General features: G+C 35.8%; 1 protein-coding gene across 2 annotated transcripts in view; it reads left to right on the forward strand.

Moving 5' to 3' along the window:
• Nucleotides 1–14,855, forward strand: part of PLPPR4 (phospholipid phosphatase related 4) — a 35,102-nt gene extending 20,247 nt beyond the window's left edge. The window contains exons 3-7 of one of the 2 annotated variants that reach the window (XM_040998424.1): nucleotides 3,317–3,446; nucleotides 5,625–5,820; nucleotides 8,137–8,194; nucleotides 8,947–9,120; nucleotides 10,989–14,855. In XM_040998424.1, the coding sequence (XP_040854358.1) occupies nucleotides 3,317–3,446; nucleotides 5,625–5,820; nucleotides 8,137–8,194; nucleotides 8,947–9,120; nucleotides 10,989–12,311 (1,881 nt within the window). In that variant the 3' untranslated portion in view covers nucleotides 12,312–14,855. The remainder of the gene's footprint in view (nucleotides 1–3,316; nucleotides 3,447–5,624; nucleotides 5,821–8,136; nucleotides 8,195–8,946; nucleotides 9,121–10,988) is intronic. The other variant, XM_040998425.1, reaches the window with a different exon arrangement.
• The last annotated feature ends 409 nt before the right edge of the window (nucleotides 14,856–15,264 follow it).

The following is a 15,264-nucleotide window of genomic DNA, read 5'->3' on the forward strand; positions in this document are numbered from 1 at the left end:
TTAGTTTAGGTCTTTGAAATTATTCCTTAGAGAAAACAATGCAGAATATTTAGAGTTAACATAAAATTTCAAGAAGTTTATATGAATATAAATAAAATCACTTTTTCTTCCCTAGAAATAACAGGTTTTTGTAGCATATTAAAATATGAATGCATATAATTTTATAGAAGAGTTCTATTGGAATTTCATTATAGCTTGCAGAGATTCATCTTACCACTAGGAGGAGCCTATACAATCGATATGTAGAATATTCAACCTGTTGGGATTTCTAAGAGACATTCATTGGGCATTTTAATGTTGAAAACACTATGATGGATGTTATCATGATTCTGCTGTTTCATGTTGCATTTCAAGGAAACATTTTGGTTTCTGAGTTTTCCATTTTGTGATTATTGCAAGGACAATGGCCTGTAAGAATAAGCAATATGTATCTACTCAACTTATTCCCAGAGACTGGGTCGCTAAGGAAAGTGTTCCCCAAATATGCCCACAACATTTGGCAAGGCAAATCTTTTGGGGGGGAGGGGTTTCTCAGGCTTGTATATAGTACAGAAAAGTCTTATAAAAAGACACTTGTCATAAAGTACTTCTTGTTTAACAAATGATAGGAGTAACCAAAGTTTTATTGTCAAACCCTACAGCCTGGCTCCTTATTGTGTATGCCATTCTAAAGGCAGAGATTATTAAAGCATTGGAAACATTTCATAGGCATCTCCCTGTAGCCAGATCATTTGATTTTTAAACACAATTGAATTACTTTCTAAATTCATGCAATAACATACAAATACAAAAGGTAAAATTCATCCAAATTCCATCATAAAAAAGATTGCTAAAAGAGTATACAATTATATATTAATAACTTTTAAAATAAATAATTCCTATACTACAAAATAGAATCACAGTATGACTTTTACCCTTGCTTTTTAATCATATTTATAACATATGGAAAGATTCCTGTATTATTAAGCATTTAGCCACAAAAAAAGTTAAATGAATGGAATTATGAGGAGAAAATTAACACGGACCTTAGTGAGAGGGATAAATTGGATGATGTCAAAATACTGACAAGAATCCTGAATGTGCGTTATATAATCAAGCCAAACAGTAGTGACATTCTTTTGACATAGGAGTTTTGAGCACTTAACAACTCAAATAAAACTCCTGAAATCTGAAAGCCTTTGAAATTGATGGCTATTATATTGTGTGAGAAGATTTACTTCTCTAATGGCATAAAAATAAATTTTTATATAATTTAGTATTCATGAGCAAAATGTAAATTATTTTTTAAGTAATAAAAAAAGAGGATTGTGATTGAAGAAACAAAGATGAAACTCATCTATTTTTGTACGAGAAAGTACTTCAAAGTAAGTAGTTACTTTTCTTGAAATTATGATTTTGACATTGGTATTATATTGTATGGTGTCAGTGGCATGCTGTGTCACATTTAGTTATACAAAATATACAGCCTATTGCAGGTTTATGTCTACTTGACTTGCTAATGTGATGTATATTTTAAGAAGTATAAGTGTTTAAATCAACTGTTCATTCTTTCTATTTCTATACTGATGGATTTCAAAAGAGTTCATCACATATATACTTTCTGCATCTATGGGATTTTTTTTTCAGTTTCATTAAGATAATTGTTTAATTTTTGTACAAATGAGGACTCTATTATTGTACTTAACATCATATTACAAAGAACTGATTAATAATTTGGATGTACTAAGCAGTATACTCATGGCCTAATCTTATCAAAGAAAAAAATCAGAATAACTTCAAGCATTTCACAAAATGAATGTTACATTAGTAGTGACAACTGCCAGGCTTATTCTGTGTAATCTGTTTCAGCTCCCATCATGCTTGTAACTTTATAGTGACATGGTTATTGGATGGGACTGTTAGGATCTCATGCAACTCTACATTTCTCAGCTGTGCATATCCATGATGATCACGATCTAATTTCACAAGTCATTTAGGTTCAAAAATATAAAATATTTGAAAAATGTTTACATTAATAAGTCATAAATTCAAATCTTGCTTTTGGTTGCAGAAGACTTGACAGGGTACAAGTGATAACTCCGATACTCAGGGTATTTAGAAAGCACAAATTCCATAATAGAGATTGCAGTCAATATGCTAGACAGGGAGTGTACGAAGAGTATTTTCTCATATGAAAGATAGATTGATGTCATTATTGTAAAATGATAAAGGGTAAATAAGAAATACTACTTCCCTCGAGAGAGTCCTGGCCTAGTGATAGACAATCTACTGACAATGAAAGTTCATTAAATTCTTAAATAAAGCCATGATAGAGGAGGTACAGGAAGTTCTTAAGGAAGCCCCAAAGAAGAGGACACAATTCAGTTTAGGGTAAAGTAAAAGAGTTCAAGGAAAAGCTGCTGAAGGGAAGGATGTATGAACAATGTTAACTTCCTTCGCTTATCCTATCTGTCCAAAATTCCCGCACCAAAAGGCACTGTTACAAACTTGTAACAGTCATTCCGACATCCACAATGGGTTTCTGTCCATCGTGAAAACACCGTCTCAGAGCGGTATCTCTAAGAAATATATTGCTCTGCTGATTGAATTCTCTTGTGATTTATATTCATCAAAAAGACACCTACTAGGCAGGTATGTTCATTTTCTTTTAAATTGAATTTATCTAATTTAAAATTTCGTATAATGCAGTGAAATAAACCTTAAAATCCATCTTCTCTTCTGCAGTAGTTGTATTTCAGGCACTCAGTTTGTAGACAGTGGCAGCCCTGCCAGTATAAAACATGGTTCCATCATGGTGATTTCACTCCAACACTTATGTTGCAGATAGAAGATTTATACCTCCACTCATGATTTCCATTGACAAATTTTTCTGCTCAATCCCCAAAATGTTTTATTGACTCAATGTTCTAGAAAATCTTCCTAGGACTAACTTTGGACTTATTTTGGTATCCTCTTCCAGTCATCCTGGTTTCATGGTTTTAGAAATGAAATGCCAACACTGTAAGTGTCAGGGCAGAATCAGTCACTGTGTGACTAGCCAATTAGGTTTCACTGCATATTGCTGGGCAAAGTCACATGGAAATGCAAGAATGCTCTCATGCCCTGACCAGTAGTTACAGAAACTTAGTGAAATCTCTTGACAGTGTCCCAACTGCTTACTTCTCACAGTGTGCTCAAATACTCAAAAGAAATTATCTGTTCCTCTCAAGTTCTTTAGAAAGACATGTCTTTTGTTTGTTTAGTTGGTGATGAGTTGACATGATAGGTAACTCACTTTCACTCTGATATAACAGATACAAAAACTTTCTCTTTGCAGATCATGGTAGGGGAAGGAATTCTCTACTGTTGCCTGTCCAAAAGAAGAAATGGGGTTGGACTGGAGCCTAATATTAATGCTGGAGGCTGCAATTTCAACTCTTTCCTTCGAAGAGCCGTCAGATTTGTTGGTGGGTGTGGGAAATCACAAAGAAAGCAATTGTCTTTTTAAATAGAAATGTTTTATTTAATTATAGATATTAAGTGTTTGAAGCTATAATTTAGAAGTACAATTTTGGTACATGATAAGTTTTGTGCAACACAAGAAACAGTTAAGATACCAAAATCAGGGCTTTGTATCTGGAATGTGTTATTTAGTTATTTTTTTCCCTTTTTGTCTTAGCTTTGGTTGAAGCATGACTTTAAATGATTTCATCAGATTTGTATCCAGCTTTTTAAAATTGAGAATCAAGGTCAATAGGTCAATATGAATGGACCCTGCTTTAGGAATTACTTTATCAATGATTTCAATGAAATTATCCTGGAGTGCTTTTATCTGAAAGTTACTACACATGCAAATGTGACTGGTATTGTGTGGCAGCTATTTTCCACTATTCTGCCCTCACATTCTCTCCAAAGTTTGTGAGTTACACAGAAAATATATAAAACTGTTTAAGCAGCATCTGAAGCAAGCTAGTTCTAAGCCTTCTCTTCTGGTTAGCATAGGACCATCTTAATATTGTTTGAGTCACAAGTTGTTTCATTTATTTACTTGATTTGAGTAGTCCCCACAGTATAGTACAGCATTCTGAATATATGATATTCGTGTCAAATAAGTCACAACATTTTTTTCAATGTATAACATGTCATCTCAAAGGAATAGGTAGCTTCATTTAACACTTATTAAATAATTAAACTTAAAATTTGCATAAGGAGAAAAATCTGCTCTAAATCATGCTCCTAAATCTGCATTAGTAACTATTCTCAGTGTTAAGCAAGTAAGAAGTCTCTTTAGTACAATCATAAACTGAGCCAAAAAAATAAAACTGAGTCATGTAGCTGTTTTCAAAGAAAAAATGTCCTAGTACAACACGATGTGGCTGGAGGAGCCAGATAGACCCTGTAAGATGCCACCCGTTAGACTGGTCTGAGGCAGCCTAGAGAACAATGCTTCAGTCAGCTGCCAATATTCCCGACTCTCTCTAGTCCTTGAAATTCTCGTTTTCCAAAATGACAACTGTGTTGCTTCCTCTCATTTGAAATATTTTCCAGGGCCACGCATGCTCTAGGAATTAGACCGCAGAAACAAAATTTTGGGGTCCTGAATCCAAGGTGTGTGGGAGGAGAAGGAATCGGGGAATGACAGCTGGCAAAAGGCGGAGGAGAATGCAAAAATAGGATAATGTGCAAGCCCACATTCATGGTCTGAAGGAATCTACTGAAAAGTTATGCCTCTCATAATGGTCTCTTGAGTCAGATTCCAGGTCATCAAATGAGGATGAATTCAGGGTGTCAAAATGATTGGAAAGGTGTGGATTAGCACCAGATCACATGCATGTGAACAGAGTTAGACTTCCAAGAATAGACAGAAACAAGCAACTGCAAGGAAGTAGGAAGCTTGTGTGAATGAGTGTGCATCAATCTGTGATTTTGTGTTGTAAGACTGATTACAAGAAACAATGTATAACAGAATCTAAACTAGAATAAAAGTTGGGTCTTCAAAATTTCATGGGAAAAATAATTTCAAAAATGTAGTCTCATATTTTTCATGAACTTTTTGAAGTTGCCTTATATAATAAGATCATCTCCTAGTTGCAAATGTTCAGACAGGATTTCACAGACTTATAATCAGAATATAATTGTTTTCATCAATGGGCCAGCTCACCCTCATCTTTCCTTTGATTAGCATCCACAGACTTTAGAGAATCAGAGCAGATTCTGTGAGGTTGGAAATTGTGGTTAGAGTCAGACATTAAATCCAAGAAAAGAGTCCTGACGGTTCAAATGTGTTAAACAATTTAAAATTATTTGAAATTTTGCTCAATTCCTCACACCAATGTCTCTCAAATCACACAACTGTGTAGCTTGACATGTGGAACATGACCTATGGTGAAATATATCAGGCATTGGCCTTTAACCAAGCTTACCAAAAAAAAAAAAGCTTCAAATTTCCATTTTAGAGACATTGCCATTATTTTAGCTTCAAGTATGTTCAGAAATTTAGAGATTTATTATATTGTCATCTTGAAGTTAACTGATGGATCACAACAAATCTTAAGATTATCAAGTTAGTGTGATAATTGTTACTGATGCTGACATAACCGCTCTAGCCACCCAGTTGGTAACAGTTTCTTTTATTTTGCTTGTAGGTGTTCATGTATTTGGACTGTGTTCTACAGCTCTCATTACAGATATCATACAACTGTCCACAGGATATCAGGCACCATATTTTCTGACTGTTTGCAAACCAAACTACACCTCTCTGAATGTGTCCTGCAAAGAGAATTCCTACATTGTGGAAGATATTTGCTCTGGATCTGACCTTACAGTGATCAACAGTGGCAGGTTAGAAACTATGATCTAGAAACCTAACAACGTTTTTGCTATGCAGTAATGGCTTGCTGTATCATGCATGCCGTTTTCGATCACAATGGCCTAGGTTATATTTCATTTTTTTTTTAAAAAAATCATGATTTCTTAAGTGACCACATCATGAAAATGATTGAATACCCATTCCAAATCCTGTCTACAAATTTGACTTGCTAATCTTGCTACTAGTCTTCACATCACCAAACCCAACTCACGTTTGTTTGTTTGTGCTTCAGTGTTATTTATTTGAAATGCAGGAGACTAAGAGAGAGGATGGCAGAGAGAAAGAGAGAGAAAGAAATAGAGAAAGAGAGAGAGAGAATGAATCTTGCATTCAATGGTTCACTTTCCAAATGCCTAAAATACCTGGTGCTGTGCCGTGCTGAAGCCAGGCACTCAGTTCAGGTCTCCTCACTTAGGTGGGAGAAATCCAGGTCTTAAGTTAACTTCTGCTACTTCCTCTGTGCCTTCAGGTAGCTACATCAAAGGTAAAGGCAGAATGAGATCAACCCAAGTACCCCGTTATGGGATGCAGGTACCCAAGCAGTGTCTTAATTCCCTAAACCGCAACACCTCTTTCCACACATATTTTGTGCCCTATCCTATACTGCATTCTTCAGAGTTAGAGGTTGCTACTGTTGATTTACTTTGGAATACATAAAGCCTGTCAGGATTACAATCATCATATGTTTTGAACAGGCTTAAGTGGAGCACTAAATTCCTGTGACATATATATGCTTATTCTATGATTTGGCATATCTTGAATAAAGGTAGCATTTGGGATTGATATTATTATTTTATGTTGAAGCCAGAACTATTATATAGCTTTTGTCATATATAGCAGAAAGGGATAAAAAAGTGACCATTGAATTTGAGTTTTTAATTAATACAGTTAAAATAAACTTGCATAGCAAAAATAATACCTGAGAAGCTCAAAAGAAACATTGCAGAAAGATGAAAATAAGAAAATGATACTTTTAGGATTTGGATTTGTCATTCACTGAGTTTAAGAAGATTGCTTGAAGAGTGAAAAATAAGTTACTATGTTCACTTGAGGAATCAGTATCTGACATTATGCAATTACATAGGCCTAACTTCCCATGAATCATTGCATCACTCAAAATTTTTGACAAAATTCAAGACTCATGATCGCTATTCTTTCTAACTTTTCTTTCTTCTTCCTGTTGGCTTGCCTCCATTGGAAAGTATGATGCCAAGAAGTCAGAAGGGAACTAATGTGAATGAATTTCTATGTTTTCCAGATTTATTTTTATTTATTGATTTATTGATTTATTTATTTACTTATTTATTTATTTATTGCCAGCAGAAAGAGTATCATTTTTTTTATCCAGTCTTTTCCCTTAGACTGCATTCAAATTCTCTGAATGAACTGTTTAAATTGTCTAACTAAATACAATGTTCTGTGACTCAACCTGATGATTGATTTAATATGGAATATGCAGAAAAAATCATTTTTGGAGAAAAATGAAAGCTCCTTGTGCTTTCTAGAGCACATCAAAGACACTTTTAGATCCATTATTGTGGGAAATACTTTGCTTTCAAATTTTTATGTAACTGAAACCATATACTTAGGATTAAGGGGAAGCTTTAAGCTTAAATACCTTGTGTTTAAAAGATTTATTTTACTTAGTTGTCAATGTGGAGGAAAATGCTGAGAGTTTTGAGGGGTGGGAGTATAGAAAGAGAAGGATCTTCTAACTGTCGTTTCACATCCCAAATAGCTACAACATCTAGGCTGGGGAAAGCGGACACTAAGAGTCTTAAACCTCTTCCAAGTCTCCCAGATAAGTAGCAATGCATAGACATCTTCCACTTCCCTATCAGGTGTATCCGTAGGGAACTGGATTGGAGTAGAGCAGTCAGGACGCCAACCTGTATTCTAGTATGGGTGGTTGCCATCAGAAACAGAAGTTAACCAGCTATGCCACAACACCATCCCTAACTAGCTTTCACTTTAAATCGATGTAATTGTACTAACATTTCTAATCAGTTTCTCCTTCAGTCATCATTCCAATGGTGAAATCAAGTGGTCACCTGCCAAGTTAGCACATATTAATACAGGAAAATTCACCAATATCACTATCCAACACTACTCATAATTCATGGTGTTTATCACACAAATGATTTCCCAACACGTTAAACAGAGATCAAAGTTATTGCTTCTTCTCTTGTGCCCTTCAAGCTAAACATTTAAACATCCAGTGTTCTGCAAAAGATTGCTAATGGTGTATAGGAACTAAAAGGCCTAATTTGACTTTTTTTCCTTTGTAGGAAGTCATTCCCTTCTCAACATGCAACCCTTGCTGCCTTTGCAGCTGTCTATGTTTCGGTAAGTAACTGGTTCATTTCCATGAAGTTGTGGCCAGTAGAAAATTAGAAGAAAATGTGTTGTCTCCAGGTGACTAATTAGACTACTCACTGTTTAATAGTAGAGCAGCAAATTTTAGCTTTGTAGTCCATCAATATAATTCCATTAAAATCAGAAATCAGATACTTTCATAAAAATAACATAGAATATAGTGTTATATTTTACTTATAACTTGTGATACTTTTATTTAGCCTTTGAATGTAATATTATACTTCTGGGAAGGTATTGTGAAATACATAAATGTTACAGATATTTAAAACAAAGTAAGTCTTCAAAGTATACCTAGAAACAAACAAACATACACACACACACACACACACACACACACATACACACACACACACACAAATTTCAGTAGCTGTGCAATAATAGTGAGTACTTGGCCCCTGTAAATTTAATAAATGCTTTGCAAGGAATAATTGTTGCATCTGGTTAGATCAACAGTCCATGAAATCTTGCTGTGAGAAAAATGTACTGAAATTAAGGTTCAGGTAACATGGTGTGTAAGCAGTTATCAGTCTACTTTGCTAAAATGTTTTTTAACTAATCAAACCAGAGACCTTTGCTGTTTGCTACAGAGATATAGCACAGGGCCTAGAAAACAGTAAAATCTACGGCAACCATATCAGGATTTCAGCTTAGCTTTTCATTTATGTATGTTACTAATAAAATAGCTATCTAACTTACTAAAGCTACTTCTTTCATTTTTTAAGATGTACTTCAATTCCACATTAACGGATTCCTCTAAGCTTCTGAAGCCTCTCTTGGTCTTCACGTTTATCATCTGCGGAATCATCTGCGGGCTAACACGGATAACTCAGTATAAGAACCATCCAGTGGATGTCTATTGTGGCTTTTTAATAGGAGGAGGAATAGCACTGTACCTGGTAAATAGTTCATTATTGTCATTTGATCAATCACAATTTGAAGATAGAAAGCATTCATAGATTATTTTGTACTGTAGTAATTTACCTGAAATATTTTAAATTCATGAGAAAATTCAAGAGAACATCCATTTAAAGCCAAATTCTTTGTACTTCTCTCAGTAAAATAATTTATTGAACTTCTTCTATGTACTGGAAATATGACTTAGGAAACATATTGGTTTTATTCTTTATAATAATTCATGACGACTGGAGAAAGGAGAAGATGTAGGGAGGAAAAAACGGAAGGAAAAATATCTTAGTTTATTTATAATGTTATAGATGAGAAAAGTGAACCAGTGAAGGTAAGGTTAGTGAAAGTGAATGTTTTGAGAAAGATTTTCTAACTGTCCCAACAGCACAAATGTCATCATATACATATTTAATATAATTCAATTATTGTTGACTTCATCAGCAGCGCTCTTTTTAACACTGATTCACTTCATGAGGATAACACACTGTGCGTGAAGAAACTGAAGATTTGTATTTCATTCTGTGAAGTGTGCATTTATTTATCTATTTTAGATTTGTTAAATACTACTCTGTACCAGGTACGATAATAAATGCTACAACAGTGAAAAAAGGATGCATCCCCTGAAGCTCACAATATAAGGACCAAAGAAACAATTCCAATATGTTAAATGATTTACTAAGATTTGAACAGAGTTCCAGTGATAGCAACCTGCATAAAGGGTTTGGAGAAGACTTTGTTGTAGTGATTTTTTTTTCTGAAACCTAAAGGCTTTTTAAAGTAAGGAAGGGAGGAAGATAGTCATGTGCAAAGATATGAAAGAGCAAGTGGAAGTGGAAGATGAGGGGACAGGAGACACGAAAGTAATATCCACATTTCTACCTTGGAAAACCAGAAACACATTGACTTCAATAACGCAACAGTTAAGTGAGAGAGGAAGCATGTTAGTAAAGAAAATTGGCATAAATCAGTAGGCAGTGGAGCAGGTGTGTCTGGAGCTCAAATGTGCAATCAGTCCCAGAGAGCTAGTTCTCCAAACCATGGATATTCCTGGTGGAAGAACAGATATTGTTACTAGAGCTAATTAAAATTATAAGGTCATAAAAATGAAGACAAACTAGGGAATAGCAATGTGCATATGCCATACAGAGAAAAAAAAATTATAATGGAAACTGAGAGAAACTGACAGAAATAAAGATTAGGTAGAGTAGCAAATCTAAACCATTTGGATTTGGTGCAATTCAAAAACATCTGACTTGGTGCAGTACAAGGAAGTGACTACAAAAGATTGCTAAATATTGAATGAAATGTGGAGCAATTTATTGTTCATTTGCATAAATCAGCATGTCTGAAATGCCATTTAAATCTTATTCTCACATGTTCTCTTCAATGAAGGAGAAATATATCACAGTTTGGGGCACTGATTATTAAACAATATAGTCAGAGCTTACAATGTTGTGGAAACATTTTCCAAATTTATAAGTTTAAGTGTAATTTTTAATAAATACTACATAGAATCTGCTCCATCTGGTAAATTCTTATTTCTACCTTGGTCTACCTTTTCTTCTAAAAAGTAGATTGAGGGTAAGACTGACTAAAACTTAGGACAGAATGAAGAAAGAACTGGTTTCTGTGGTTCTGAGCCATTGATTCAATAAGTTATGATCAAGTTGGTATTTTCCCCAGTAATTTATACTTTAGATTTTTGTAATTTGTGTTAGTGTATGGTGTATAGGGGGCACAAGCCTTCCTTATGGGTACCAATGGATACCAATGGATGAGTACCAATGGATACTCAAAGGGGACTTCAAGGACTAGGCCTGTTAGGGCATGATGTTTATTCTTCTCTCTTGAACACTAGGGCCTGTATGCTGTGGGGAACTTCCTGCCTAGTGAAGACAGTATGTTTCAGCACAGAGAAGCCCTCAGGTCTCTGACAGATCTCAATCAAGATGCCAGTCGAGCGTTAGCAGCTAAAAATGCTAGCAGCGGTGATGGAATTGCTCACACAGAGGGTATTCTCAACCGAAACCACCGAGATGCTAGCTCCTTGACAAACCTTAAAAGAGCCAATGCTGACGTGGAAATCATCACTCCACGGAGCCCCATGGGGAAGGAGAACATGGTCACCTTCAGCAACACCCTGCCGAGAGCCAGCACTCCTTCGGTGGAAGACCCTGTCAGGAGAAACGCCTCCATTCACGCATCCATGGATTCCGCTCGCTCAAAGCAACTCCTTACCCAATGGAAGAACAAGAATGAAAGCCGGAAGATGTCCCTACAAGTTATGGAAAGTGAGCCTGGACAGTCCCCTCCTCGATCCATTGAAATGAGGTCAAACTCGGAGCCAAGGGTGGGGGTAAACGGAGACCATCACGGTCCTGGCAATCAATATCTCAAGATCCAATCTGGCGCGGTGCCCAGCTGCAACAACAGCATGCCTGGAGGGCCCAGAGTGTCCATTCAGTCCCGCCCTGGATCCTCTCAGTTGGTGCACATCCCTGAAGAGACACACGAAAATATAAGCACTTCCCCCAAGAGCAGTTCTGCCAGGGCCAAGTGGTTGAAAGCTGCTGAAAAGACCGTGGCCTGCAACAGAACCAACAGCCAGCCCCGCATCATGCAAGTCATAGCCATGTCCAAGCAACAGGGCGTCCTCCAGAGCAGTCCAAAGAACACCGAAGGCAGTACGGTCTCCTGCACTGGCTCCATCCGCTACAAAACCTTGACAGATCACGAACCCAGTGGGATCGTAAGGGTTGAGGCTCACCCAGAGAACAATAGGCCCATCATCCAGATTCCATCCACTGAAGGGGAAGGCAGTGGCTCCTGGAAATGGAAGGCCCCTGAGAAGAGCAGCCTTCGCCAAACGTATGAGCTCAACGACCTCAACAGAGACTCAGAAAGCTGTGAGTCCCTGAAAGATAGTTTCGGTTCTGGAGATCGCAAGAGAAGCAACATTGACACCAATGAGCATCACCACCATGGCATTACCACCATTCGTGTCACTCCGGTGGAGGGCAGTGAAATTGGCTCAGAGACACTGTCCGTTTCTTCCTCACGTGATTCCACCCTTCGGAGAAAGGGCAACATCATCTTAATCCCCGAGAGAAGCAACAGCCCTGAAAACACGAGGAATATCTTCTACAAAGGAACCTCCCCAACACGGGCCTATAAGGATTGAGTGATGGTGACTGTTCAATCCTTGGGGTCATCCCCAAAGACCGTGTGTGAATCCTACCTGAGCTTTGTTTCAGAGGAGTGGGGAGGCTTGTCACCAAACCCGATCGTGCACCATCAGCCCGGAACTCTGTAACTCTTTTGAGGTCGGCTACACTGACCTTGTAGATTTTACGTCAAGGGGAGGGAAAAGCACAATGCAAGAACCTAACCATAACCAATGTGATCATCTGACGAGTGGTCTTATGACCTGTCATCAAACGCGAAAGATTTTGCAGAGGACAGTATCAAAAGAAAACGGTTTCCTTCGATGTATACTATTTTACTTCCTGAATGTGCCAACTTTGGGGATTTTTCTTTATTATTAGCTGTGGGAGTCCAGACCACACAGGTTCCCCCTGCAGCAGAGGCCATGCAGTATTATATATTCATTTTTGCAGAATCTGCACCAAAAGCTCAGTATGCGAGGTGCTGATGACTATAGTACATATATCATGTAAACTCTCAAACTCTATTTAACTGTGAAGTAGTGGTGTGCAATTCCTTGTCAAAGAAATACTACTTTATTAAGAAGATACTGGCTACTTTGTGTTAGAATAGGACACCCTGCAGCCTCCTTGTAGTGTGGCTCTGTCACAGTCAAAAGATGAACGGGTTCATGTGCATTTCTTCAAAATTATGCTTTTTTCAGCATCAAAAATCATGCAGGGATATTTTCAGTGAAAGGAAATAACTAGAACTTTTCTGCATAGTTTTTTCCGCTGCTGTTTATTTCAATATAGGTACTGCAAATAAGGAATCAGTTTTAGTGAGTACATTTGCATAATTTAAATATTATTTTAGAGACTTTTGAGATTATTCTGATCACATTGCATTTTTGTAGCTTCTCCTTTGTTTACTGATTTAAAATTGTTTTGATGTTTTATATATACATATTCTCCTATTTCTAAAGCAAAAACTAAAATTGACATTCCTTGAACGAAATATACTGCTGTGAATTTATAAATGGAAAATCTGAGCCAAATTTGACATTGTGGATTACATTGCCGGAAATATTGGTCAAGTCTACCTTTAGATGTGTCTAAAAAGTGGACTTAGGTTTTCATCATAGACAGTAATCCAAAAATTTCATTTGGTTCCAGATTATTAAGTGTAATACAGTGAGTTAAATTCCTAGCAAGTTTTAACCTTTCGGCTAAAGTATTTTTGATAATTGGACATAAAAGAGAAAGATCAGAAAAATTAAAATTGGTAACTAAAATATATTATAGTATAACATAAGAATGCATTTCTTCAAAATATATGAATAGGCACAGTTTTAGTGCCTAACTTGCAAACAATAGTTTTTGCTGTTTATCTTGAATTAAACTTTGAGCCTAAATCAAAGGAAACCAATACTGTCAATTACAAGGACACAGAAATAAAACATTTCTAAGTGCTTTCCAGTTTCAATGTTTAAAGTATGATACTTGGTTCTTGGCATTTGGTATTAAACCTTTTCTACTCCATTTGTTAAGAATTCTAAAATACACTTGATCATTGCCAAGGTAATAACACTAGGAAATAGTAGAGCTGGTTGATCTGAGTTCCAGTTTTCAAAAAAAACAGATGGAGTTGTTTGGAAATGAATCACATCATTATCAGTTCCTACATGAAAAGGGCAGAACTTTTTAAGAGCAATCAACCTCCTGAGGCATTCAGAATTCAGCTGAAACCAGCAGAATTGTAAACTCTGGCAATAAAACGCAGACTCAACTGATATCCCTTCTGGCAATTTCCTTCTCAGAGAGGGAAGTGGGAGTAAAACGTTGCCTTCCCCACTTCTAACCACCACCACCACATCATGACACTCCTACTGACTGGCTACTGCCAGTTTATAGAGGGAAAGGTGGACTGGTTTTAGCACTCTGAAGAAAAAATAAAAAAGCTGCAACATTTCAGGTGCAGAATGACATTTACTAGTCTTTCCTATTTCTTAACAAAAGATTTTAAAGTATTCTCTGGTCATTAAAGTTTTTTTCTTTACATAAATATTGATATATTCTTTTTCTACTCAAAGTGCCAAAGGCTACAGTTTTTAAATACTTAAATTGTACCACGTTGTTAAGGAAATATCATGATAGACACTAGAATTCAGAACTCTGCATGTATATTTGATAACACATCTTTTGTATAAAAAAGTGACAAAAAATTGTTTACATTCCACTGGTACCTTAATTTAAAATAAATCAGACTAACAAGTGATATCTCTTCTTAGTGTTCTATTTATCTTATTTGCTAATGGGAGCACTTTTTCCTTTGTTAGGCTGTGCTTTATGGATAAAACCAAGTATTGAATAAAGAGTTAATTATCTTTTTAAAGTAAATAAAATTATGAAATATATATGATATATATAATATTGTGTTTAATAAAATGTTATGCAATGTTTTCCAAACTGATAAAGTTTGTAGAGTGCTATAAATGTATTTTGTTAAGTACAGATTAAAGCTACTGTGTGAGTATATTGTGTTAACATCATAGAAATAAAGATTAGATTTCTTCATCAAATCAGTGTTTGGATTTTGATTTCTATGTATGGGTGGAAAATAGTGATAGAAAAAGAGTTGAGAGAGTAAATATTCATCACAATTGATTAAATTCATTTTTTTTTCAAAGTAATATTGCAATAAAGAAGCTTGAAGTATGACATAGTTTTAATATTTTGAATTCTTTTTTACTTATGTTTTTAAAAGATTTGTTTCACACTTATTTATATATCATTTTGTCACATATCAAGGCTATAAGATATGAAAGAGAAAATATGAAAGAATGAGAATCAGTTTTTTGCACTTATTGACTAAAAGTATTTAATATTTGTAATTCCCTGGCATTATTACCTCATTTACCATCATGACCACAGGTGTTGCAAATTTCTTTCAAAGAATTCTTCACTATTAATTCCAGAATTTTCTTAGAA

This window comes from Ochotona curzoniae, unplaced genomic scaffold (genome assembly GCF_017591425.1).
Source record: "Ochotona curzoniae isolate NIBS_2020 unplaced genomic scaffold, NIBS_Ocur_1.0 scaffold_1037, whole genome shotgun sequence".
In the NCBI taxonomy this organism is placed as follows: domain Eukaryota; kingdom Metazoa; phylum Chordata; class Mammalia; order Lagomorpha; family Ochotonidae; genus Ochotona; species Ochotona curzoniae.